At 43.2% G+C, this 27,199-nt stretch overlaps 1 protein-coding gene and 1 long non-coding RNA gene across 5 annotated transcripts in view; one reads left to right on the forward strand and one right to left on the reverse strand.

The window, feature by feature from the left end:
- The window catches only part of LOC128402041 (uncharacterized), a 15,636-nt gene extending 12,109 nt beyond the window's left edge, over window positions 1–3,527 (reverse strand). The window contains exon 1 of one of the 2 annotated variants that reach the window (XR_008327589.1): window positions 3,443–3,527. This is a non-coding gene — a long non-coding RNA (uncharacterized LOC128402041). Of the gene's footprint in view, window positions 1–1,767; window positions 2,339–3,442 lie in introns of those variants that run through there. The other variant, XR_008327588.1, reaches the window with a different exon arrangement.
- Window positions 3,177–26,954, forward strand: DIS3L (DIS3 like exosome 3'-5' exoribonuclease). 3 transcript variants are annotated; one of them, XM_053365795.1, is made up of 18 exons: window positions 3,389–3,497; window positions 6,502–6,674; window positions 7,223–7,376; window positions 11,012–11,140; window positions 11,386–11,521; window positions 12,126–12,302; window positions 16,132–16,210; window positions 17,323–17,502; window positions 18,123–18,292; window positions 18,385–18,546; window positions 20,051–20,298; window positions 21,729–21,821; window positions 22,716–23,249; window positions 23,940–24,094; window positions 24,204–24,382; window positions 25,125–25,270; window positions 25,896–26,070; window positions 26,157–26,954. In XM_053365795.1, exons 3-18 carry the CDS (start codon window positions 7,333–7,335, stop codon window positions 26,463–26,465), a joined length of 2,916 nt encoding a protein of 971 aa, XP_053221770.1. In that variant the 5' UTR covers window positions 3,389–3,497; window positions 6,502–6,674; window positions 7,223–7,332; the 3' UTR covers window positions 26,466–26,954. The 3 variants fall into 3 exon arrangements, with proteins under 3 accessions (XP_053221769.1, XP_053221770.1, XP_053221771.1); XM_053365794.1 differs by lacking the exon at window positions 6,502–6,674 and having other exon boundaries at window positions 3,177–3,497; XM_053365796.1 differs by lacking the exons at window positions 6,502–6,674; window positions 7,223–7,376 and having other exon boundaries at window positions 3,396–3,497.
- The last annotated feature ends 245 nt before the right edge of the window (window positions 26,955–27,199 follow it).

Genomic DNA, 27,199 nt, shown 5'->3' on the forward strand with positions numbered 1-27,199 from the left:
AGGGGGAATCTGGGTTTCACATCTAGTTCAGATAGGCCCATATTTGACCAACAGTACAACGGAGAAGTTCCAAAATTTAAAGGTCTGCACACCCATTCCTGACAGGCTGGGCCATGGCTGTTTCCCGAATAGGTTTGGTTGCTTTGCTGAGTATATAAAAGTCCACCTACAAATGGAAGAATGCTCCCTTGCCCTCACATTCTTGAGCTGTGATGTTGAGGTGAAATTGATGGATTCCTTTTTAGCCACCGATCATGAGAAATTAAATGAGGAGGCAATCGACCTCCATTGAACTCTTTCCAGTTGTCATTTGCGGTACAAATGAGATAAGAAGAGTTTTCCTTAGAGGCTCAAGGATGTGCATTAAAATTCAAGAGAGAAAGGTCCCAGGGGGGCGGGTGTGATAATCAACCAGCACTTTCTCCTCCTAACTAAGGTGGACCTAATTCTGAAGTGGTTTACATGAATAGTCAGGCATTGCCTGGAAAAAGGTAAAGGCCCTTGTGGGGAGATACATGAGTTAAAGCACATTATCTGGATTCATTTCCCATATTATAGCCAGTCCATCCACCCGAGTTGTTGGCTGCTGTGTTTGGAACAACTGAGGTACAAAGGCTGTGAGGGCCAGTGGGACATAGTAGTTTGACTAGAACAGGAAAGATTCTGGTTCCAATTCCTGATCAGCCCCAATGCTCACAGGGCAATCTTGGACCAAGCACCTTCTCTGAGCCAAATCTACCAAACAAGGTTGTTGTGCGGAATAAATGAGGGGATTAGAACCACATAAACTACCCTGGACTACTTAGGAGAAAGAGATTTTTTTAAAAAATCCAATAAAAATAAAAGCTCCATCCATGCAATGCCTCCAACATTCTGATTTGCTGTTGGTAATAGAAGAAAGTAATATTAAACCATCTATCAAACTTCCTGATCTTAATGGCAGTTTGGGAAACTAAAATTTAAAAAAATCAACAGCTCAGTTCCAGACAGTTTACTCAGAAGTAGGTCCTATTTAATGCAATGGGGTTTATCCTCTAGCACATATGCATAGAACTGGAGCTTAAGGCTGCAATTCTATGCAGACTTAGCTATGCCTAAGACCATTGATTTCCAAGGGCTTAAGCATGTGTCAGGGTCAGGCTGCAATTAAAATGAAAGTAATATGCAGCTTGGTTTGACAGTAAAACAATTTAATCCAGAGATAAAGTGTAAAGTTGACTCTTAAACACATGGCAGCAAAAACAAAGAGCTATGGCAAGCAAAATATTTCTATACAACCAGTAATGTTCATAAGCTGGTCTTGTAATTTCATGTTCCACTACTTGAATCCTTCCAATAAATTGAGGGATTTGTTTACGTTGTTGTTTTGTAGGGAAACACTTAATTTCTTGTTTATTTTGAAGACAATCTGCTTATGTTGTTATCACGGACTTGAGTGGATTTGTGTCTGTTGCATCTGGGCAAAGGAAACTCCCCATCATATAGCTTATCTTTACTGTATTAGTGAAACAGTGACTCCTAGTGACAAAAATGGAAAATGCACCCTGATGACTTGCAGACAGGCACCAGGACATTCTGCTAAATTATCTTCAGAGCAAAGGGTTCTTGGATTTCCAGAATTGGGGTTTGGTGAATCTTTGGCTGAAATCCTAAAACACTTAACTTGGAGCAAGCCTCACTAAACCCAGTGGGGCTTACTCCTGAATGAACATTCATAGGATTGCATTGCACAATTCCTAAGATTGTCGTTTCAACCCTGAAACCAACTAGAGCAGTTCCTTTTGCCATTGGCAACACGTTTCTGGAGACTAGCTGCATTTGGTTGTTTTAATTTTCCATATGTGATGAAAGGCATTAGTCTTGCCTGATGGAGAGAGGTTGGGAGGGGAACTTCTGTAGTACGTGGATGACATAAAGTGCAACAGAGTTGTCATTAAAATGTCAAAAGATGATACATTACAACTGTATTTATGTGGGAAAGCGGTGTTGTGTATATCTCTGTCAATTTATTTCTCTTCTTTATTTAATAATTGATAACGGCTCTGGCATGCCATCCAAAATCAAGATACTAATCAAGTAACAAATGACAGCGTTTTGTCTATTCCCGTCTCCTCTGAGCCGGACAGCTAGCTGCAATGTCAGTCTCCTGCTTCCATTTTTCAACAACTAACAGATCCAATTCTCAAGTTACTCCTGATGGGTTGGGAAAAGATCACTCCTAAAACCACCTCTGCCAGGGGACCAAATCACAGTCTTCAATTCTTTCCCTTTTGAACTCTGTTTGCCTAACAGAATCCAATGAACTTGGAAAACTTATTTTCAGATGCTCCTAATAAAGAGATTGGATTTCTTCTTTATTTAAATAGACCAGAACTGCTGCCTCTGGCTTTTAGTCGCTTTGGTTTTGTGCACTGCACTGGATTTATAAATTTATGTCTTGATTTACACATTTTTAATCCCGTTTTCCCCACCACCTTTTTTTTTGCTCAATAGCTTGCTTTATTATCATTGCCTGCCACCTCAGAGGCCTTGATGTTTGCAGAGAAACGCAAGGCTGGCAAAACACCAGTCACCGTCTCTCAGCCTAACCCGCCACACAGGGTGGTTGTTGAAATTTAAGTGGTGGGAGAACTGAGTAGGTCACTTTCAGTCCCTTAAAGAAAAGGCTTGGTAGAAACGTAATGTGATGTAACTTAATTATTCTCAGAGTAGACCCATGAGGAGAAATGGGGAGAAATTAACCATGCCAATTAACAGGAAGCCCTCTTTAGGGAAGTTTTTAAAGTTTGATATTTTATCACATTTTTTAATTATTCTTCTTCTACTGGGAGCCGCCCAGAGTGGCTGGGGAAAGCCAGCCAGATGGGCGGGGGTATAACTATATTATTATTATTATTATTATTATTATTATTATTATTATTATTATTATTATATTCTGACGATGGGATTTACTAAACTGCCCAAGGCCTGTAACCGTGAGGGTGGAAAAGCGAATGGACGCAGATCCACCCTTACGAGGTTCCTTCGCCTGCCCCCTCACCAAAGCAAACGGCCTCATCCCCTCAGGGAATTTCTCCCCGCAGGAAATCATGCCCGCCATTTTAAGGCGGCTCCGCCCCTTTCTGGTCTCGCGCCGCGGCCCCGCCTCCCTGTTTCTCTCAGAGGTGGCCCCGCCTCTTCTTTCCAGCTTCCCCGTTTGCCCCTAGCACGCCTCCACGTTCCTCTCAGGACGGGCGGCGGCGGCGACGAATCAGAGCGGTGGGACGGCGGAGCGCGGTCGTTTGGAGGTGTGGCTTTCCCGCTCGAGCCTGCTCCCCGCAGGCTCACTCTCTCTATCGCGCGCGCGCGCCCCTCCCTCCCTCTCCAGATGCAGCGGACGGAGAAGGTGCTCCAGCTGCGGGGCCTACTGGGCCGCTCCGTGCGGGTGGTGCGCGAGCATTACCTGAGGCCCGACGTGCCTTGCGGCAGCGCCCTCTGCCGGGCGGACTGTCCCCGCGGTAGGTGGGCGGTGCGAAGGAGGGTGGGCGGGGCACCGGTCTGTAAGCTGAAAGGAGGTGGGGCTTGGCCATTGGGGCGGAGCGTGGTGTCATGTTTCATGGGGGGGCAGGGAGGGGAATTGTCTATCCAAGGCTCTTGCCTGATTTGGTATTTTAAAATTATTATTTATAACATTTATATTTCACTTTTCCTCCAAGGAGCTCTGGGTGGTCTGCATGGGTCTCTCCCTTCCCATTTTGTCCTAACAGCAACCCTGTGAGGCAGGTTTTTGCTGAGAGACACAGTGAGTTTCATGGCTGAGCAGGAATTTGAACCCTGTCCTCCTAAACTACACCAAACTGGCTAATGCAGGAAAAGAGGTCACCGGGCATATGCAAAGTGTTTTCCTTGCTCCCTATTGAGCAGAGCAGGAAAGTGTTTGGCATTTTATTTTTATATGTGTTGGAAGCTGCCCAGAGTGGCTGGGGCAATCCAGCCAGATAGGCAGGGTATTATATAAAATTATTATTACTTAGGAAGGGTTCAACTTTAGTAGATGTGAATGGGAAAAGGAGTGGGGGTGCTTCTGTGTAAGACACACACAATTGCTTATTCTACATGTACATACATGAATGGCCAGAGCTCCCTGGTTGAGGGCCTGGCATCTCCAAGTAGCTTTGGGAAAGGCTTCCTGTCTGAAACTTGAAAGAGTCAGTGTGGGCCGTACTGAGCTAGATTGACCAGATACCTGACTTGGTATAATCTTCCTGAATTGGTATATTTCAGTTCCATGCACGTGGCTTAGTTGTCCTTCTGTGGGCATTCACTAGGGTGGGAGGAAAGTGTCTGTGGTGCTTTATTTCATTTCTTTTAGGAAGCTGTAGACTGCCAATTCCAACAGAACTCGTGAGTACATAACTGGGGATGTGGTTGTTGTCCGGGATGAGGACAACTCAGGAGGAGAGGAGCATGATTGTCAACATATACACACACAATTATACTACTAGAACAGGGGCAGCTGATGTGGTGGCCTCTGGATGTTTTGAACTACAACTCCCAGGATCTCTGACTATTGCCACGTTGGCATATTCTAGAATCGGGAGGGCACCACATTGGCTATCCTAGTAAGGAGAACATAAGAACCATCCTGCAGGATTGGGTCAGAAAGCCCATCTCCTCCAACATCCTGCTTTCTGTAATGACCGGGAAATGCCTTTGGGAAGTCTACAGACAAACTGGACCCCTTGTCCATGGATGTTCCATGGAGCCATTGTGACTCCTCACATCAACTTTAGTAGCACTCTTAAGCAGCTCCTGTGCCTTTCAGTGGGATTGGTTTTGGATTTCATGTTGGTGCTAAAGAAGCAGGGCCCAAACAAGCAAGAGGAAGGATTTGTTTATTTATTTGTATCCTGATTCTCCAGGCAATGCAAAGTAGTTCACAAATATTACCAAGGTGGTTATATTTACTAAATACATTTACTAAACAACAGCATAAAGAATCTTCATAAAAACAAACATCAAACAAGGCAGCAATAAACAAACAAAAAATCCCAAGCCAGATCATCAAAGAAAAAACCCAAAGCAATGATTGTTTTAAAACTCCACGCCTGGTCCAGCATTTAAAAGCAGCAATAAGATCTGTTAGTATCCACTAGAAAGGAAACCAATTGTACATACCACCAAGACTGGGAGAGGGGCAACACAGAAAAAGCTCTGTCTTTTGTGCCTGGGAATTTGCTTGAGCTTAATGGCAGGGCTTCCAAATGGGGCCCCTGTGGATGAACTTCAAGCCCAGGCAGATTCACACAACTGCAGGCAGTCCTTTGAATAACTGCTTCCAAAATTCTGGAGCTTTAAAGGGTAACCACCAGCACTTTAAATTGGGCCCAGAAATGCGTAAGCGCCCAGTGTAGCTGGTACAGAATGAGTATTAGGCGCTCCAGCTGCTTGGCCCTCAAAACATCTGGGCAGCTGAATTTTACACCTGTTTTAGCTTCTGAACCATCTTCAAATGCAGTCCCATGTAGAGTGCATTATACAGTAGTAGTCTAATCTAGACATAACCAGGGCATGAATGATGCAAGGTTTGCTTTCTTGAGATAGGACTGAAGCTGGCAAATCAGGCAAAGGTGATAAAAAGCACTGCTGGTAGCAGATAGCACCTATGTCTCTAGTGATAGCACTAGATCCAGGAGGACACCCCAGCCCAAAGTTCAGACTTGGTCTTTCTGGGGGAATGCATCCATATCCAGTACTGGGCACACAGCTCCCTCCAGATCAACAGATTTTCTCTCCCACAGTATTTCCATCTTGTCTGATTACGTTTCTGTACAAACACAATCCATTGATTGAATCAGACTGTACCTATCTGCCCATTGTAATTTTTATTATAGGAATGAATCATTGGATGTTCCAAGAATAAAACTCTTCCAGTACGAATTTAGGAATTCTCGTATATTTTTTGAGGCTCGTTGCTAACTTTGTTGTAGCAAGTGGGTGTTGGAAAATCAGAAATGCTGTGCAGAAATGCACAGAAGATCCAACACCTCTCTTACATTATTTTCCATCAGAATTTAAGGTCAAATGGTTTATACCAAGTAGAATAAACCCTTTTGCCCTTTCCCCTGAAAGTAAATTTATTGGTAGCCTTTACTTTGAAGTAGCATATGCCTTTACTATTCAAATAAGGTTTCTGTCCTTGTTGCCAGGTTGTTACTGCAACGTGCCCTCTTTTTGACCCCAATCACCATTCATAAAGTGAGAAAGACTTAATGCCATCTAGGACTATGTGTCCATTAGAAGGATGGATTTGAGGCTCTCTGGGACCGTATAATTTTTAGTATGTACAGAGCAGCTTTCGCCAACCTGTTGGCGTCCAGATGTTTTGAACTGCAACCCTCATCAGCCTGCTGGGAATTGTAATCCAAAAATCTGGAGGCCAAGAGGTGGACCAAGGGTGGTACAGAGTAAAATTAGTGAGCCAGCACTATTTTTTTCCTCCCTTCTTTCCAATCCTTTCAGAAAACCCACCTTGTCCGACCTCTAGATGCTTTTGAACTATAAATCCCATAACATGTGACCCTTGTCCCTCCTGGCTGGGGCTCATGGGAGTTGGAGGGCAACATCTGAAGGGCACCAGCTTCCCCCTCTCCACCTTGCCTACTGCAACTAAAGCTGTAATCTGCAGTACGCAGGTATAACTGAAATATGACCGCATGTTGTTCCCTTGTTTCCCATACTCAACCCCTCTCCATTGTAGGTTTTCCCCTATAGTCTACAAGACTGTACGCTCCTCAGTGTGGGGACACATGCTCTGTAAAGCACAACACAGTCTTGTTGTTGTTGTTTAGTCGTTTAATCGTGTCCGACTCTCCGTGACCCCATGGACCAGAGCACGCCAGGCACTCCTGTTTTCCACTGCCTCCAGCAGTTTGGTCAGACTCATGCTGGTAGCTTCGAGAACACCGTCCAACCATCTCGTCCCCTTCTCCTTGTGCCCTCCATCCTTCCCAACATCAGGGTCTTTTCCAGGGAGTCTTCTCTTCTCATGAGGTGGCCAAAGTATTGGAGCCTCAGCTTCACGATCTGTCCTTCCAGTGAGCACTCAGGGCTGATTTCCTTACGAATGGAGAGGTTTGGTCTTCTTGCAGTCCATGGGACTCTCAAGAGTCTCCTCCAGCACCATAATTCTTAGAGGCCATAAATAAATAAGCAAACAGTAACACTTTGAATTCTGTTTCAGGTGAGAAATTATTGTCCGACGATCTGACCCACTATGTTGTACCTGACTGGAAGGTTGTCCAGGATTATCTGGAGATACTGGAGTTCCTGGAACTCAGGGGGATTGTTTTCATGCAAACAGCATGTCAAGCAATGCAGCATCAGAGAGGGCGCAGGTATCTTAATTTTTCACGGAGCCTCCTGCATGCTTCAGGTTCCTCCAAAAATAAAATGATAAATATTTGAGCATTCAGTCCTGCTCTGCATTACCCCAGGCCAGGAAGACTCGGCAGATAATCTTAAGAGGAGCACTGTTACTTTTATAGGAACTGCAGGCTCCTCTCCTTCCTGGCTCTCAGCCAGGTCCTGACCTGGGCAGGTGATTCTCCCATATTTCTCTGTCTTCCCGAGTAGCCTTATTTGCAGCTAGCACATGAAATTGCTGCCTGGATCACTGTTTCCCCTGGTTCTGTGTTGGAGATGGGTGAATCCAATGGCTCTTTGTGGTCAGTGACGGGGTAGAGATCTGTTGGAGGGTCCTGTTGCACTGGTGGAAACTCAGCACCCAACAGACTCTGCATTGTGCAACCCGTTGCACAACAAAGCTGAACTGCTTATACATTCTCTTGTGCAACAACCATCCATTGGCACAAAACATTTCTCCAGTGGAACAAGCGTTCCACTAAATAACTTTAACTTAGTGCTACATTGGATACAGCCTCCTGTGTCTTTCTTAGATGGTGAGCCCTTTGGGTAGAGATTGGCCATGCCTCTTTTTTTGTCAAAAGCGCCATATCCTTAGATGGCTCTCTATAAACAATACATATGGCAGATTTATTTCAGCTTCACAATGACACTGTAAATGCCAAGAAATAATAGAACCGAACTGTGAAATGTCTTTTACTCCCCTTCCTTTTTTTAGACTTACAAAGGTTAATATTATGCTACAGCAATTTTGTGAGCACATCTGTATTTCAGATGCCCTTGGGACCCCAAAGGTTAATCAGGGATTTCTCTCACTGACATTAATTATAGCATTATTATCTATGAATATATTTCAGAGGTAATGGCAGTATTCTAATCCTCAGTCATAACAAGGCAATTTAATGAAAATACATAATGCTTTCTTCCCGCCAGCATTTTTTATTCTATTTTTTTGACCTTCGGCCACTCCCCAGGTTGAGATAAAGTTTTCATGTGGGTCTCTTTTAAAAATATTTCTGATTGTGACACAAGGTCTGGCCCTTGTCTTTCTGCATGACCTTTTTTAAATTCTGGGATTTGAGAGGGGGCGGGGGTCTTAGGTGGGGGGGAAAGCTGCAGCCTACAAGCTGCTGGTCCAACATCAGTCACTTTATTTGATGGAGCTAATTTGGCATCCGCGAGATGAGGGTCACATATCTGCAGAGTGGCTATTCATTTTTTAAATCCCAGCCAGCCATTTCTTCATTGTGCATTAATTACTTAGCTGCCACCTTTATTATACCAATGGTTATGCATATTTTTCAGTGTTTAATGCTTCAAGTTTCACCTCCACCCACCCAACATTGCAGGCTTTGTTTTCAGCATTGCACTTTTGTGAGGCTTGATATATAGATCTGTGGCTAGGATCTGTGATCATATTCATCATATTTTGTACTGATAAGAGTTGTACGGCCCAATTCAGATGTCGGGAAGTATAGCAGGAATGGTGCTGTTTCTTCCTGAAAAGTTCAGTAGGGATAGGAAGGAGACACATTTGTTTTGAGTCTTTCCCGAAGGGGTAAAGAACATGGGGGCATAAGCAGAGCTGTACATGTGAATCTACTGGGACGCGGGTGGCGCTGTGGGTTAAACCACAGAGCCTAGGACTTGCCAATCAGAAGGTCGGTGGTTTGAATCCCCGCAATGGGGTGAGCTCCCGTTGCTCGGTCCCTGCTCCTGCCAACCTAGCAGTTTGAAAGCACGTCAAAGTGCAAGTAGATAAGTAGGTACCACTCCAGCGGGAAGGTAAACGGCGTTTCCGTGCACTGCTCTGGTTCGCCAGAAGTGGCTTAGTCATGCTGGCCACATGACCCGGAAGCTGTATGCCGGTTCCCTCGGCCAATAAAGCGAGATGAGCGCCGCAAGTCCAGAGTCAGCCACGACTGGACCTAATGGTCAGGGGTCCCTTTACCTTTACCTTTACGTTACATGTGAATCTTGGTGGTGCACTCTCCCTCCTTGGAGGTTTTTAAGCTGAGGTTGAATGGCTATTTGTCATGGATTCTTTAGCTGTGATTCCTGTGAACTGCGGGTATAGGGCAGTATACAAATTTAACATATCATAATAATTCCTGCATTGCAGGGGGTTGGTCTGAATGACCCTCCTGGTCCCTTCCGGCTCTGCAGTTCTATGATTCTGTCTCTGGATCAACCCATTCTATCCTGCTCTGTTTTGCAGTAAGGGAAAGCAGCAAACGGGCTGGACAGCTCAGGCGCAGCTCAGGCAGTGCTGTTGGGAACACAATGCTCTGAAGTTGCTCCAGCAAGGGAAGAGCTGAAATTAAGTCTTTAAACTGTAGTAGCAGGCGGTGCTGCCTGATGGTTAGCACCCCCTGTGCTGCAAGATGACTTGAAAGGGGCCCAGCCTTCTCCAATAGTTTCCTACTGTGACCTAAGTAAGGTGAGTCCCAGGATTTCCTGGGTCTTCTGCAATGGAGTCCTCTGAGTTAGAGGACAGCAGTGCCACATCCTCAGGCTGCTGCAAAAAAAGCATTATGCATTTTCTTCAGATAGCAATACTGCCAGGGCTGGCCCTGCCTGCAGCTCCCCTTCTGGTTCAGAATCCTCCCTTGATCACCCAGTGAAGAGGAATCTGACTCCTGGTCCCTGGTACTCCTCATCAGCAGCTTCTGGTATTTGCAGGGTAAGGAGGCAACTCCAGAGTCTGAAATCTCTCTGTGCATGTCCTTGCATTGGCCCTGTTTGGTAGAGCAATAAGTCTAACACAGAGGGGGTTGGTGGTTAATCATTAAACATAAAGAAGAGGATTTTTAAAAATAAAATAAATAAATCCATCCATTTTTTAATCCATTAATTTCATTTTTATTAAGTTTTGATAAGGACTCAGTTATGCATGGAATGGCAGTTTTTATACACGCTCTTAAAAGGAAATGTTTTTAAAGGATCATACTGTGGGCTGCCCAAGCCGTGTAATTTAAATTTTAACAATTCATAATTCATTATAATTTTAAAATTAATAAACATAAATTGCACTTTTGTTTAAATCATTTTAGTGGTTATTAATTATATAGGGATGCATTTAAAGATTAGATCAGATTAAAAAGCTGATTCATCATCAATGTTATTGTGAGTTACTGCTTTTAAAGGACCTATAACTTTCTAAACACGGTGTGTAGATTAAAATATCCAAAATTCCCTGCCCCGCAGGATCAGAATGTAAAAAGCACAATAGAAAAGGAACGGGGAGGAATGAAGAACGAAAGCAAATTGTATTTATTTGATTCCTTACCCACCCTTTAATAAAATGTACCAATAATAAAAACAGAGATATTTCCTTAATTTATACTATAATGGATATAAAAATTTCTGATCACATAAAAGTTATAATGGTACTGTTACAGTAGTACTAAATTTGAATACAATATGGATGAATATTTAGGTACTTAACAATGAGTTTTTGGCAGCAATAGGAGTACCTTTGGGTGCTAACTACATGCACAAGATGGTCTGTGGATTAATGATCCTTTGTTAAAATGAATGTTCCCATTTATAAATAATAGAGCTGTAATGCTTTGGCAGAGTGACATTTGACTTCTTTCTTTCACAGACAGTACAATAAACTGCGAAATTTGGTGAGGGATGCCCGCCATGATTGCATTATGTTTTTTAATGAATTCCAGCTGCTTTCTTACTTGCCAAGAGAGAGGGGAGAATCTTTGGAGAAGTGGCAGACAAGGTATGTGCTGAATATGAGGTTGTGTCGCCAGTTTAAAAGCATCAGTAAAATTATTAGAAAACTGTGTCCAGCAACTCTCCACCCTTGAGGTTCAGCCCTGGCCAGTGGGTGACTGACCCATAACAAGCTTGTTAATTACACTAAAATAAAAAGCCCTTATAATGACTCAGTGTTATACATTTATGAAGTCAAGGCAAAAATGTAACAGGACATGGAGTGGTAATTGTGAATGTTTGCTCTCCTAGGAGTATTTACAATGCATCCGTTTGGTACTATAATCACTTCGCGGGTCAGATGCCCATCGTCATGGTAACAGATGATGAAGATTCCATCCAGCAACTTGGAAGTGAAACGGAAGGTGTTTTTGTGATTTCGTTCAAGGTAATCTTTCTGTACTGTAATGGCAAATGAAACAGTTCAGTACTCTGATGTCCTTGATGTTTGCCTGCAGAAATGCCTCTGTGCCTTTTATTCGCTTGTTTGTATTAAAGCGACATGGATGGAATGAACCCGTTTTGTAGTAAAACATCAGAACTGTTCGGTAACACACAAGGCATGGAAAAGTAAATGTTCCTTCTAGAGAGAAAGGAGATGGCATAAATGTTCTCTTAACACAGCTTAGTTCTTCCTAAAGCCTTATATAGTCACATACCTTTAAGAGACCAAATTATTTCATCTTGCTCCTGCTCCATTTCTTGGGATTGGCAAATACTATGTATGTGGCTCTTCAGAGGGATGACTTAGCTCTTTGCATCCCTGTATTTTAGCAGATACAGTTGCCGTCTTTATTGAGAGATCCATTGTGGTACATGGTTAAGGTTGAACATGGAGCAGCAGGATGACCCAGTAATTTCACTAATTTCACTTTAGCATTACTATTTCTGCCTTATTTATTAAGGCTTCCAACATGGACTGGTCCTGTTATGAATTGCCCGTTTACGAATTACAGGAATAATCTCCTTCCTCTTTTTCTGTCTGTGCACAGAATTATCTGGACAACTTTTGGCCTGACTTAAAAGCTGCTCACGAGCTTTTTGAGTCTATAGTCCACTCACGGCGCGAACGGGAGAATGAAAGTCAAGAGAATCATGGAAGGGAGTACCCTGAACATGTCCCCGTGGAAATGCTGGAAGCAGGGATCAAATCGGGGAGATACATACAGGTTCTGTTTTATTTCTTTATTTCGTTTTTTAAAGTATTCCCTGCTTTTTGAGGAACTTCCTTCACAAAGCGGCATACAATCTCCAATTAAAAAAAACAAGTTCGCATGACAATAAAACATGAAAATACAGAATATGGTACAGCTAAACAGTAAACCAGTATGAAAAGAAAGAGTGTATAAATATCAAACATAATGCAGATCATAAAAAATAGTTTTAAGGCATAAAAGCCAACAAGAGTTAAAATCTGCAGATTTGAAATAGGCTGATTTGAGAAGAAAAGTTCTCAGCAGTCATAGAAAATGGAGCAATGTTGGGGCTTGTTTCACTTCTAACGGAAGAGAATTTAAGAGAACTGGTGCCTAATTGCTCAAAGCACATGCCTGAGTCCCACTATTCTTTACTGCAGAGGCACCAGCAAGAGATCTGCATCCGTAGATCTAAGTGAGCAGGCTAGGGAGAGGCAGTTTCTCAGATGTGCATAGGAAAATGAAAGCCTGCCATTAAATAACTGAGTATTTTTTCACAGAGCCAAAACCTTTCCAGATCAGTCTGATGGACAGTTGGTTTTATGGCTGTTAACTCCACCAATACAACATGTAGTGAACATAAGAAGAGCCTACTGGATCAGGCCAGTGACTCATCTAGTCCAGCATCCTATTTTCACAATGAGCAATGTTGTAAACAAAAATTGCCCTTTTCCCTTATGGGGTATTCAAGAGCCCATGTAGAGTCCTTACGTAGGTTCCCTATTGGTAGGAGAAGATAACAGAGGCCAACCAGAGAATATTGAGAAGCAAAGCAGCTAGTAAGCTTGATCTTTATTGATCTGTTGCAACAGGGTGCTCCCCTCAACCGGAGGAGAGGAGGAGGAACCCAGAAAAATGGCGCGCAAGGCCTTATAAAGACTTTTGAAATTGCCACCCTGTAGATCAAGACCACCCCCAGAAACATCATACATACATCACAGAAGGGGTGTAACCTAAGACCACCCCTCAGATACATCACACCTACATCACAAAAAAGGCGATCTAAAACAGAAATTTGAATGTTGTTTTTCTCCTGTCATTGTTTATCTCCTGTCTGGCAGGTTACTTGATTGGATTGCCTGGGGAGCCTGGCCAGTCTTTTGTAATGATAAATACTTAGTCCCGAGCCAGGTCACAGGCTCACACCCTTTTCATATCTTAAATGTGCCCTTAAGACAGGATTTGTAAGGAAAGAGACAATGGGGAGGTTTCCCACTTTGACCTTGCAGAGAAAACATTTGCTGAGTTTAGGAATCAAAATGGTTCCAGGTTGGCCTTCCTGTGCTGATCTATGTATGTACGTGCTTGGTTGGTACGCTTATGAACATTACCATATATCTAAGACCTCAAAATTCCTGTCACACCAACCAGATGCTTCTGGGAAACCCACAAGCAGAACCTGAGCACAAGAGCTCCTGTGCTTTCCCAGCAACTGGTAATCATAGCGTACTGCTTACCAGTATGGTGGCAGAACATTGCCTCCAATAGTGTGAGCTCAAACACTCAGAACTTTCCATCTTTTTGAAGTTGCCCCATGTGATCTTGGCAGGGTGAAAGCACCCAGTGATACGAGAAGAAAAATAGATGAAGCAAATTGTACACGCTGCAGTAATAGTAATAAGAATAATAAGAATCTTTTGCAAGATTTCTAACACAACGTTTTTAAAAGTTTGGAGGCTGGACTTTGAAATGGAAAGTTTTATGGGCTGTTTCGGCCACAAAAAGGTACTAAATCCAAAATTGACGCTGGAACAGTGAAACAGCAAGCAAGGAGGTCAGTTTTCATAACATTTCTGTAAAATGTTCAGAGGATAATGATTGGAGTAGGGATATAAAACAGACAACACTGGGAAACTTTGTTCCTGCAAATAAGCTCCCTTCAATATCAGTTGGCTTGGTTTCCCCCTTGCCCTTTTGCCCCGTAATGGACAGTGTCTCTGTGGGAAAAGATAGACTGGAGTCTTTTGCTGAAATGTCGGCAGTGGCCTTTATAGCTCATTACAGTGTTGATGGGGAAAGAAGCAAGATCAGTTGCAAGATCTGGCATTGTATACAGAAAGTATTTATTTCAGTTAATTTGAATCCTGCTCTTCCCATCAAAGATGCCAGAGCAGCTAACAAGACAAAATATAAAAACACTCAGAATAACATCGTTAATAAAATAAGCACAGTGGACAGAATGTTGCAAATTTTAAAGAAGAAGAAAATAGTAATAAGCCAGCCAGATGGCTGTACAAATATTTGCTAGAGCAAACAAGTCCAGGAAGTGACAAAAAGTTGCTAACAAGGATCCAAATGGATCTCCTGGGGTAGGTGAGTTCTGTAACCGAGGGACAGTGGTACCTCGGGTTACATACTCTTCAGGTTACATACGCTTCAGGTTACAGACTCCGCTAACCCAGAAATATTACCTCAGGTTAATAACTTTGCTTCAGGATGAGAACAGATATCGTGCTCCGGCGGCGCAACGGCAGCAGGAGGCCCCATTAGCTAAAGTGGTGCTTCAGGTTAAGAACAGTTTCAGGTTAAGAACGGGCCTCCGGAATGAATTAAGTACTTAACCCGAGGTACCACTGTACTCCCACCAAGACAGCTTCCCCATCTTCCCACCAACTGTGCCTCGGACATAGGCAGAATACACTAGAGCTGGAGTGGCCATTGTGGCACCCATGGGTGCAATGGCACCCTTGAGGTCTTCCCTTCAGGCCTTTGAGCTCCCCGCTGCCCTGCCTCGCTCACTGCCCCCTTGGTCCTAAGGTGGTGAGAACAATGACTTTTTTCTCCATTGAAAAGTACACAGAGCTGAAAAAGGAAGTGGGAAGAGTGACCCTCCTTCCCACTTCCTCTTTCAGCCCTATGCCTTTTTCAAGGCTCAGATGAATCCCATTGGATCTGACTTTTAACCGTGTGCCCCGAAAAAGTGAAGTGTGTGCATATGCACTTTCTCTATTCCTGTCTCTTGGGTGCTGATCTGGGAGTGTGGCGAGAGAAGTGATCAGAGGGGTTAATGCCCACAGCACTTGCTCAAAAATCCAAATGTGTCCTCCAGTGTAAAAAGACACTAGAGAGTTTCTTCCACTGCGTTAACGGGATTGGCAGGCTCTTCAAGGAATTGGTAGCCCTTAAAAAGTTTCCAAGTCCCTAAACAAACAGAGCTTTGATGCTGATAACCTGGACAACGTGGTAGACATTGCCAAAACAACAGGACAGTCCCGTGGCCCAGCAAGATGGTCCCCATCAGAACTTTTGCAGCAGCGTTTTGAGCCAGGGAGGTTTCTGAACGCTTTCTTGGGACAGTTCCACAGGTGGTGCGTTAAGCTAATCCAGACAAGAGATAACTAAAGTGAGCATCACTGTGACCAAATCCACCTTCTCCAGGCATAATCTGGCAGGTTAACTTAACTGGGCAAAGGCATTCGAAACTACATCCACCACCTGGAACCTCAAGCAGCAATTCTGGCTCCAAGAGCACTCCCAAACTTTAAAAAGGATTTTTTAGATGGAGTGCAACTCCATCCAAAACAGGCAGCAGCAATTCTCATGATTGGCATTATGAGGAACACCTCTGTCTTGTCCAGGTTAAGTTTCAGTTTATTAGCCAACATCCTGGGCTCACTGATTCCAGACAACGGTTCAAACTTTCTCCTGTGTCCCTGGAACTATATAGAAAGTGTAGGCAGGGAGCAGAGAGAGAGAGAGAGAGAGGTGTCATTAGCAAGTTACGGTACTACAGAGCCGAATTTAACATAGCCTTGTATATTTGTATTGGCTGTGCCTGGTTCTGAATTTTAATTTATTCTAGGGGGTCCTGAATGTGAATAAGCACAGGGCGCAGGTTGAAGCATTCGTCCGACTTCAAGGAGCCAGCAACAAAGAAAAAGGTGAGAACAAATTCCATGCTTTCAGTTTGGCTAGTGAACTGGGTTTTGCTAGGTTTTTCCTTCTCCAAAGCACAGCTTGGCTTACTTTGCTGGGTCATCTGGGTCTACTTTGCCATGCAGGCACTTACTTTTCTGGGATGCGCTCTCTCTCTCTCTCTCTCTCTCTCTCTCTCTCTCTCTCTCTCTCTCTCTGAGGTTCCTAGTGGTCTAGACCAGGAATAGGCAAAATCGGCCCTCCAGATGTTTTGGGACTACAACTCCCATCATCCCTAGCTAACAGGACCAGTGGTCAGGGATGATGGGAGTTGTAGTCCCAAAACATCTGGAGTGCCGAGTTTGCCTGTGTCTGGTCTAGACTGAACAGGTTGCCTCATAATGGGAGCTGACTAAAGGGTGGTAGCTGCCTCATACTTAGTAGTTTCTTCATTCCTCACACTGCTGCAATTCTGCTTTAGAGCAGGTATTCTCTTGGGTTTCAGCTGTCCTCTGCAATCAGGTTTTACAGATTCTCAGGGGTAGATCTATTTGCCACTTTCCACAGAACAGTGGGGAGAGGAAATAAATAATGTGATTTATTTCCTAGGGTTCTCCCTTTGCCGGGAAAGCCCCCTCCAAATGATTCTCCCTTAAATGATCAGATCAATATTTCAACAGGAAGGGATTGGATTGAGCTCAAAATGAATAAGGGGGTGTCCTGCAATATGGAACAGTTCTTTGAAAGTAAAGGACACTTGGCAGCCATAATATTATGTATAGTAATCCAGTTATTCTCTTGACATAGAATTTATGTATACATCTTTTTACATGCTGGAGTTTGGCCCTATAAATCTTTATATGTGGTTTTTCACATTTAGTTATGAGAGTGGCTTTATGAGTTTCAGAGTTTCATCTTGTATATAGATGAACACCAGTGATTAGGAAACGGGCAGTGTGGCTTGGAAGCTGTGTGCATTCTTAAAATTTATTTATTTTTCTGTGAGGCCAGCTAAGTCCTACTCCACCCCTTTTTATATAAGAAAATGCCAAAAAAAAAAAGAACAAGACTTGGAGAAATAGGAATCTGCTGTCTGCTCTAGGTTCCACTGAGTCATTCCTCCTTTCTTTGCACCCAGACCTCAAAAATGATGTCCTCATTTACGGCACCAAAGCTCGGAACAGAGCAATTCATGGTGATGTGGTAGCGGTTGAATTACTCCCCAAGAGCGAGTGGAAGGGACGGACTGCCGCCCTTTGTGAGAACGAGACTGAAGAGAAGACTTCTGGGGAGGTTTACGGTGAACCTATGCCCACAGGTAAGTGTAGAGAGCAAGTTACCTGAAAGACTGTTTGCCTTTGTAAAGAGGTGTAAAAGCACTTCAGTCACCTGGGGAAATTCTACCTGCGGCATCGCACCCTACAGAACATCATAGGGCTGTGAGCTGGAAACAGGCATTTCCCCCTACATTTCCATGGTTTGTGCTTCGCAGAACAAATTCTGAGCAAGAGTCATCACTGACATCATGTTAATACGCATTGCTACCCTGTTCAAGCTTTAGCAGCCGCTCAGCTGACAACTTTTTAGTTGTATTTGGTTTACTTGGTGTGTGTTGAAGTTTGTAAATCGTAGTGGTGTCCCTTGGGCCTGAGATTGTTATTCCAATCTTGCTAGGAAGGGCCATTGTAAAAACAAGCTCATATTTAAGAAGAAGAAATTATTGATCTTGTCTGAAATGCACTGTAGCATTGTAAAGTGGCAAGCTAGTCCTGTAAGAACACTTCGCAGACCTACTGTATCATTTTATCAATTGCCTTATTGCCTCTTGGGCATGATAGATCTTCCTGTAAATGGATCTATAATATCTTCCTTATCATGCGCTTTGCTTCTGCTTCCAAGGGATTGATGTATAATCACAGCATTATTCCACTTTCAAAGGTAAAGTCGTTGGCATCATACAGAAGAACTGGCGTGATTATGTGGTCACTTTTCCATCCAAAGAAGAGAGCCAGTCGCACGGCAAAAATGCACAGAAAGTCCTTGTGACACCGTGGGATTACAGAATCCCCAAGATCAGAATTAGCACGCAGCAAGCTGAGGCTCTACAGGTAAAACAGTTCCTTGGTGCATAAATGTCAACCAAGTTCCAATCTGCATTTGCTAATCATGGGTTTTCTGTTGACTTGGTGTTTCACAACAGGACTTCCGGGTTATCGTGCGTATCGATTCTTGGGAGTCGACATCGGTGTATCCAAATGGGCATTTTGTGCGTGTTTTAGGGCGGATAGGAGATCTTGAGGGAGAAATTCAGACTATCCTGGTGGAAAACAGCATCTCTGTGAGCCCTTTCTCCGAAGCACAGGTTGGTCTGCATTTGCTTTTAATACTTCAGCTGGTAAATGGTAATTGTATATTTGTTCCCAGTGGTTTGGTAATAACAGCAATTGGTACAGTGCAGTCTGTTCAATTGCATGAAACACATACTAGGTGTACTGGAGAAATGCCATACTATTTCAGGTAATAGATACTGTGGGTGATGGTCTATGCGAATGTCTATTATTATTATTATTATTATTATTATTATTATTATTATTATTATTATTATTAATTTATTTATTGTCAAGGCTGGCCCAAACCTTCCATACAAAGGTAACCTCAGACAAAAGCAGCAATTGAATTCTGCAGCCTTTGTAAATAGTGCAAATTTGCTTATTTTTTGGGAGGGGGAAACTGTTCTGCTTCTGTTAGTCATGGAATTTGCAAGAGCTCTGCAGTGAAATGTATTTTGTAGTGAAAGTGGAGATTCTTGACAGAGGCTTTGCAACTTAAGGATTGCCCACCAAACACAGACCTCTTCCCAAGAATTCACACACCATTATATAGATGTGATTGATGTATGTCTGTTTTGAATTAATTTGCTGTAAATTACATTTCATTGTCTTGTTTGAATGATGTCTTTGTGTTTTAACCTTTGGGAGCTGACCTGGGATGAAAAGTGGCATAGAAGTAAACTATAACCGAACCTGGCATGGAGAGGCTCAAAAAGGTCTGCAAGACCTTTGCCAGTGCTGCCTAACCACTACCAGCTGGCATTCAACAGGTTTCACCTGCTCCCTTTCAAACCTATCGCTACAGCTGAGGGCTAGAAACCTGCTTTTAAAATCAATAAATAAAACTCTATGCTCTCAGGGTGCTGAATTCTGCACCCAGTATCAAGTTCCACATTTGCCTGTTTATGGCTCTTTTGCTGTTAGCGGTTTGAGATAAAAGCAGTTTTTATTTATTTGTTTATTATACATATATCCCGGCTTTCCTCTTGGAAAGGTGACATATGTGGTTCTCCTCCTCTCCATTTTATCCTCACAGGGTAGGTTAGGGTCCTAGTCAGACACTATAACAGCTATAGCTGCCCAGAGGGACTGGGGCAACCCAGTCAAATGGGTGGGGTACAAATAATACAATATTATTATACAGTACAGTCATACCTTGGTTGACGAACGCCTTGGCACTCGTACCTTTTGGCTCCCGAATGCCGCAAACCCAGAAGTGAGTGTTCCAGTTTGTGAGTGTTTTTTGGAACCCGAACATCTGCCGCAACTTCCAATTGACTGCAGGAGCTTCCTACAGCCAGTCGGAAGCCTGAGGTACGACTGTACTAAGCACTGCAGAGTTGTGTTAGAGCAGTGCTGAATTTAAGGTGTCATGTTAGAAAAGCAAACTCTGCCCCTTGCACTGAAGGGGTCTGATGTATAAACGGGTCAAAACTGCCTCCAGCAGATTTTACTTGCTGACTCTTAGAGAGGATACGAATGAAGTGTTATTTTTTCAATCTAAAATCTCTGATGGGCAGGACTTTCCTCCTGCAGATGTGTGAGATGCCAGTTGTTGTCCCAGAGAAGCCATGGAAAGTGGCTCCAGAAGAAGAGCTCAAGCGTGTGGATCTGAGGGAGACCCACTTAGTCTTCAGCATTGATCCAAAAGGCTGTGAAGATGTGGACGACGCCCTGTCCATTAGAACCCTGCCTAATGGAAACCTGGAGCTAGGGGTTCACATTGCAGACGTGACTCACTTTGTGGCTACAAATTCTTACACGGATATTGAGGCAAAAGCAAGGTGGGTTTGCTTCTGGGGTAGAAGCTGGAAGCTTTAATATTTATTGTCATAATACAGTGGTACATCTGGTTGAGCTCCGGTCGGATCCCGAAGTTTCCACAACTGGAGGTGCCTGTTCTGCGCATGCACACAGCATGATAGAGCGCTTCTGCACATGTGCGCGCGGCAAAACCGGAAATATACTTCCGGGTTTGCTGCATGCGTATCCTGAAGGATACATAACAAGGGGGGCACGTAAGTAGAGGTACCACTGTATATATAAACCAGTTAAAACGAAGTACCTAAGTGAACAAGGTTATATAAAATAACATAGGAAAATCAATTTGATAAAAAGATTGCGAAGCATAATAATAGTACTTCATTGTGATCACATCCACAACATAGAATTAAAGCACTTTGACAGTCATAGCTTCCCCCAAAGAGTCCTGGGAATTATAGTTTACCCCTTGCTGAGCTGCAGTTCCCAGCAGACTTAACAAACTACTTTACAGGAAGGGGAAGTCATGACTTGAAAAGTGCTATAAATGTATGGTAAAGGTAAAGGGACCCCTGACCATTAGGTCCAGGCGTGACCGACTCTGGGGTTGCGGCGCTCATCTCGCTTTATTGGCCGAGGGAGCCGGCATACAGCTTCCGGGTCATGTGGCCAGCATGACTAAGCTGCTTCTGGCGAACCAGAGCAGCGCACGGAAATGCCATTTACCTTCCCGCCTGAGCAGTACCTATTTATCTACTTGCACTTTGACGTGCTTTCGAACTGCTAGGTTGGCAGGAGCAGGGACCGAGCAATGGGAGCTCACCCCGTTGTGGGGATTTGAACCACCGACTTTCTAATCGGCAAGTCCTAGGCTCTGTGGTTTAACCCACAGTGTCACCCGTGTCCCCAAATGTATGTTAGGGACCTGTATATTGTATTATCTGCAAGGGGGGGAAATGAATGATTGTTCTTTTGATAGTGATTTCAATAACCAATACCAAGAATGTAATGAACAGTAGTGACTAAATACTGCTGCATAGGAGATGGCAGAATCAGTCACTCGTGTCATCAGAGGGAAATCTTTTCTTGTAACTGTGAAAGCTCTATTTAGATGTACAATTGCCCAAAATTGATTTTAATATTTTTGCTGCTGTTTTAGGCTGAAACTAATCTTAACATGTCTGCTTGGGGTGTTTGTTTCTTACAGCTGCCAACTGCTCTTATTCTGAATTAACAGTAGATATCAATATAAGGGATTAAAGCATGGTTATTTTACGCATATACTACTGTCACTGAAACAAATGTCTCTTGTCTACATTATAAATGGCCCGTCCTAAATTGTTTAGCACTCGCATTAGATAAGCCAACCGTGTTGCAATATGCGTCCAAATGTTCTGAAACTTTAAAGATGTGCAGTAGGAGCATTATAATAATTTTTTCTCCAATTTCTCAGGGCTACTACTTACTACTTAGCAGATCGCCGTTACGACATGCTGCCTGCCATCTTGAGTGCCAACTTATGTTCTCTTCTTGGGAATGTTGACAGGTGAGCTCTTAGCACTGACTTGCCCTAGCATCTCGGGTATTAGGACAAGTTCTTGGTGTTTTGCTTCTTCCTAGCCCCGACTCTTTGGGGGACCAAAATAACCCCTTGTTGCATTCTAATATTCTGCAACTTTTCTCAGTTTATGAGAAACGTTTCATACATAAAATGTTCTAGTGTGTTTTGCAAGCAAAGAAGTTTGGCCATTATTAGAATCTATTAAACTGCACGTACTTAAAATATAACAATTAAATCAATTTCTCCGTCACTAGCCATTGTCTTTTCTCCCCTGTACTGAAAATTGAAAGGGTGGAAACTAGGGGTGAACTTCATGGTTTTTTCCAATGACTAACAAGTGGATTTTGCTAACACAACTGTTTATGATTCATAAAAGCAACCCATGTTATGAATGTCAAACCAACTGAACTCTGTTTCTCTCTTGCTTGAAACTATTATTATTATTTATTGAAGTTATATACCTCCCTATACATGGGGGTCTCAGGGCGGTTCACAGAATAAAATCAAGATATAAAACCACAAAATACATAATAAAAATAAAAACAACCCAATAGCCCCCCCCCATTTTTTTCAAAAGGGCATAGGATGTAAATCAGATCAACCAAGTGCCTGGTTGAAAAGGAATGTTTTTGCCTGGAGCCTAAAGGTGTATAATGAGGGCGCCAGGCGGACTTCCCTGGGGAGAACATTCCACAGACGGGGAGCCACTGCAGAAAAGGCCCGCTCTTGTGGTGCCACCCTCCGGACCTCTCGAGGAGGAGGCATATGAAGAAGGGCCTCAGAAGATGATCTCAGGGTCTGGGTAGGTTCATATGGAAAGAGGCTACATGATGGTCAGCGTTGTCATTTATAAACCGGCAATGTTGTTTTATTTTCAAGGTATGCTGTGAGTGTCATTTGGGAACTTGAAAAAACTTCCTATGAAATAAAGGAGGTTTGGTACCACAGAACCATCATTCGCTCTTCCTACAAACTGTTTTATGAGGCTGCCCAGGCATTGCTGGATGGAGACTTGACAGTGGCCGATGAAATTCCGGAGCTCAAAGATATGGGCGAAGATACGAGGAAACAGAAGTTAGACGAGCTGACCTGGGCCATAGGGAAGCTGACCGATGTAGCCCGGCATATTCGAGCTAAGAGGGACAGCTGCGGAGCGCTGGAATTGGAAGGGGTCGAGGTCAGAGTGCTACTGGATGACAAAAAGAACATCGATGACCTCATCCCTCGGCAGCCTCTGGAAGTCCACGAAACGATTGCCGAATGTATGATTCTCGCAAACCATTGGGTGGCCAAGAAGATATGGGAGACTTTCCCTCACCAAGCCCTCCTGCGCCAACACCCACCCCCACGGCAGGAGTTTTTTTCGGAGCTCCGAGAATGTGCTGGAACAAAAGGCTTCTTCATAGATACACGGCAAGTAGAATGGGGGCTTACCAGTCCAGGCCTTCTTTAAGCTGCAGAGTAGTTGTTTTCCAAAATATCTCCAAGTACAATGCTGTTCTGGGTGCCCAAATTATCTGCATTTTCAGAAACAGGCTGGGCTTCTGTGTTGTTTATTTAATTAATTTATATACCACCATTGTAGAACATTAAGAACTTATTTTACAATTATGACATTGATATGCCACTCCAGAACCTGAGTTCTCTTCTGGCAGTATTTTCATGGTTGTATATTTACAGATAAGGCGCTTTGGGCTAGGAAAAAGGCTATTACGGTCTCTCCAGCTGCTCTACCCTTCTGTATTCAGAGTAATCTGGTTGCAGGGTTAGAAGGCAGCCAGGTGGAGCTTGCCATAGAAGAGCTCTGTTGCAGCAACTTGAGTTTTGGACTGAAGTGCAGTTTCAAAGGCAGGGGAGGAGAGTGGCTTGGGAACTTTTCTCCATCCACTATCCACTGCATCTTTAAAAACTTAGAGCTAGACCCCGTAACAACTGGTGTAGAACTGGAATTGCTCTGAGTTTGTGCAGGTAAGTCCAAGACTAGTTTTAGGACAGGTTGGTGGCGTAGGTTCATTTGTGAAAGTTGTAACAAGAGGCATATACATTACTGAAAAGTTCAAATAAATTGATTTTCTGTTATCATTAATCCATTCATTTTGATAGGTCGAACAAAGCATTAGCTGACTCCCTGGATAAGGCAGTTGACTCATCCGATCCTCTGGTGAACAGGCTGCTGAGATCTATGGCCACACAGGCAATGTCTAACGCCTTGTATTTTTCAACTGGCTCTTGCCCCAAAGAAGAGTTCTTTCACTATGGTAACTGCTGTCATTTGTTTCTTTGTGTGTTTTTAAAATCCCAGCTCCAACTCCTCCTCTATTGTCTTCGTGGCCTTCGTGTCCATTATTGCATCCTATTTTGCGGCAGGTCTTGCTCTGGATAAATACACCCACTTCACTTCACCAATTAGAAGATATGCTGATATAATAGTCCACCGGCTGCTGTTGGTGGCCACTTCGAAAGGAGATAAATCAGGCACCAAGGAGAACCTGCCTAGCAACAAAGAACTTGAAGAGCTATGTAGACACATCAACAACAGAAACAGGGTAAGGCGATTAGTGAACATGCATTTGGGTGTGTTTATGCAATAGATTCTCAGAGAGGCACATTTGACTTAGACCACCATACATTTAAAGCACTATGATGCCGTTTTAAAAATCATGGCTTTCCCCGTAAGAATTATGGGAGCTGTGGTTTGTTAAGGGTGCAGAGAGTTGTTCGGAGGTCCCTTTCCCCTCTCAAGAGTAGTTTAAAAACTATCCCTCTTCACAGGGGACTCTGGGAATTGTAGCAGTGGGAGGGGATTAGGGGTCTGTGAACAATTCTCAACACCCATCACAAAATACAGCTCCTAGACTCCTTTTGAGAAATCATTATGAGTGCTTTAAATATGTAGTATGAATGTGGACGTAATGTGAAGGTTTATTCACTGCAATGAAGATGGGAAGTTATTCTGGGGGAGGTTTGTCATCCCATTTGCTTTGGAAGGCCAGTGCAAATAAATCACAATGATTTATTCAAATATTTAATTACGTTAACCTAAAGAACATAAAGAAAAGAAAGAGAATGGACAAGACAGGAAGTCATTCCCAACCTTAAATGTTTTGGGACCCGGCTACCTAAAGAACTGCCTCCACCCATAGGAACCTACATAGGTTTTAAGGTTATTGTCTTGGGCTATACTGTCTGGTTGACCAGATATCAAAACATCATAGGCAGGGCCTTTTGGTAGTGGCACCAACACACTGTAATCCCTCATTTCTAATCTAAATGGCTTTCTTTGGATAGGCAGCCCAGCATGCCCAGAAGCAGTCCACTGAACTTTTCCAGTGTATGTACTTCAGAGATAAGAGTCTTGACGGAGATGAGCAGTGCACAGCAGACGGGATTATCTATTCAATCCGAACGAATGGCGTGCTTGTCTTTGTGCCAAGGTAAGGCAACTGTAGCTTGATGCCAGACAAGCAAGTCCACATGGCAAGTTGCCTATTTCTGGGCAATCTGGAACACACGGGAAGGATTACAGCATAGCAGCTTTTAATTTAACCCTGTGGGATTTGGTGGGGACATTTTTCTCAAATGAAGTTGGGAGGAGGGGAAGTTGAATTCAGGAATCTAGGAAGCTGCCCTATTCAGTCAAACCACTTGTCTTTCTAACCAAATGCTGGTAGCAGCTCTCCCAATGTTTCAGAGTTTTTCCCAAATCCAATTGGAGACGCTGGATGGAACCTGGGACCTTCTCTGTTCAGAGCCTGTTCACTACTTAGATACAGCCCCCATGTGGCAATCCTTTGACCCTCTGCCATAGGGTGGGACAGAGCTCCACTGAATAAGTTCTCCTGCAGAGACTGCCTAGTCTTCCCGTTTGTTAAAAAAGCATGTTTTGTAATACTAATTGATACTTATTTTACATTTATTTTTGATTTTTACTAATAGTTTTATTGAATTTTCTAAAAAGAGGTACTTACTTTAATAAATTAATTGCCTCAGGCTTTTTCAACAATAAAGTTCACTGGCAGCTGGATACTTTTTTGGGAACCTAATCTCTTTCTGTCACAGGTATGGAATTAAAGGGGCAGCCTATCTGAAAAATAAGGAAGGGTTGGTCCTCTCTTGTCAAGCCGATGGGAGCTGCAAATGGAAACCTGGCTGTCTCCAGCGCTTTCCTAGCAAAATTATCTCTGCTCCCACAGCTGAGGATCCTGTTACTCTGAACCTGTTTGACCATGTGGCGGTATGTAACGTATCTGCATTGAAATTACTCTCCTGTAACACAAGGATGCAAAATAGAATCTTACTGTGTGCTTTTTCCACCCATAGGTAAAAATTTCCGTACAGAGTTCTCGTTGCCATACCGATCGCATTCAGTTGCATATAACAAGCTGCAAACCTTACAAGACACCAGAGTTGGAACTGTCTCAAAGTCCCCACATATCTAGAACAGATTTGGTACGGGAAGTAACGAAGACTGTGGAGGAGGCCCAGCTTGCTCATGACAAGGCCAAAACAAAGATGATAGAGGAAGAATATGAGGAGTATCGCCAGACTCAGGGTGTGAGCCTGTATCGCTTGTTGGAGGAAATCAAGGAATTGGCCTTATTGGATGTATCTGCAGATAGTGGAGCATGAAAGCTCTCATGCAAGTGCTGTTCCTTTGGCCTGTCCTAAAAAAAAAATTCTAATATTTCTAAATGTATTACGTTATTTCAGTTGGCTCGGCTTTTGGTAAAACATGGTATAATACAATATCTCTATGAAAACAGGCAGCTATACATTAAAACACACTTGTAGCCATGAATGGTAATGAAATAGCACTTTGCCTTCTGTGAATTGAGTACATAAAATGGCAAATGTTTCAAAGCACCTCAGGGAATAAATAATAATTTGATATGACAACCAAGTAGCTCTTTAAAATTTTACTCTCTGATAATGGAAGTGACTATACAGCAAAAGAATGTTACGCACTTCCCATTAATTTATATCCAGTATTTAGCATTTGGGTTGTTTTTTGTTTTCACCACCATTGAGTTGTACTCAAATGTACCTCCGAATTATGAAACCATTATCAAAACTCTCGAGTAACAACTTTAGCAATGAAGCATATAAGAACTAAGTTTAGTTGAGATTTTGTATTTTTATTTCTTCAGCCTCTCAGTTCAGACTAGGCTTTCCTACCTGCCATGTGGAAACCATCCAAGCAATGTGCAGGAATTCAGGATGGGATGAGGTCGCAGGAAAGGCTTATCTGAATCGACCCAGTTCTCATTCTAACACTGGATCGTGCCATTTTGTTACACTGCAAAGTAACCTTCCAGATATCCCAAACCATGCTCCTTTAGTGAGCACTACTTTTATAAGTAGCG

The sequence above is a fragment of the Podarcis raffonei genome, chromosome 14 (genome assembly GCF_027172205.1).
Source record: "Podarcis raffonei isolate rPodRaf1 chromosome 14, rPodRaf1.pri, whole genome shotgun sequence".
In the NCBI taxonomy this organism is placed as follows: Eukaryota; Metazoa; Chordata; class Lepidosauria; order Squamata; family Lacertidae; genus Podarcis; species Podarcis raffonei.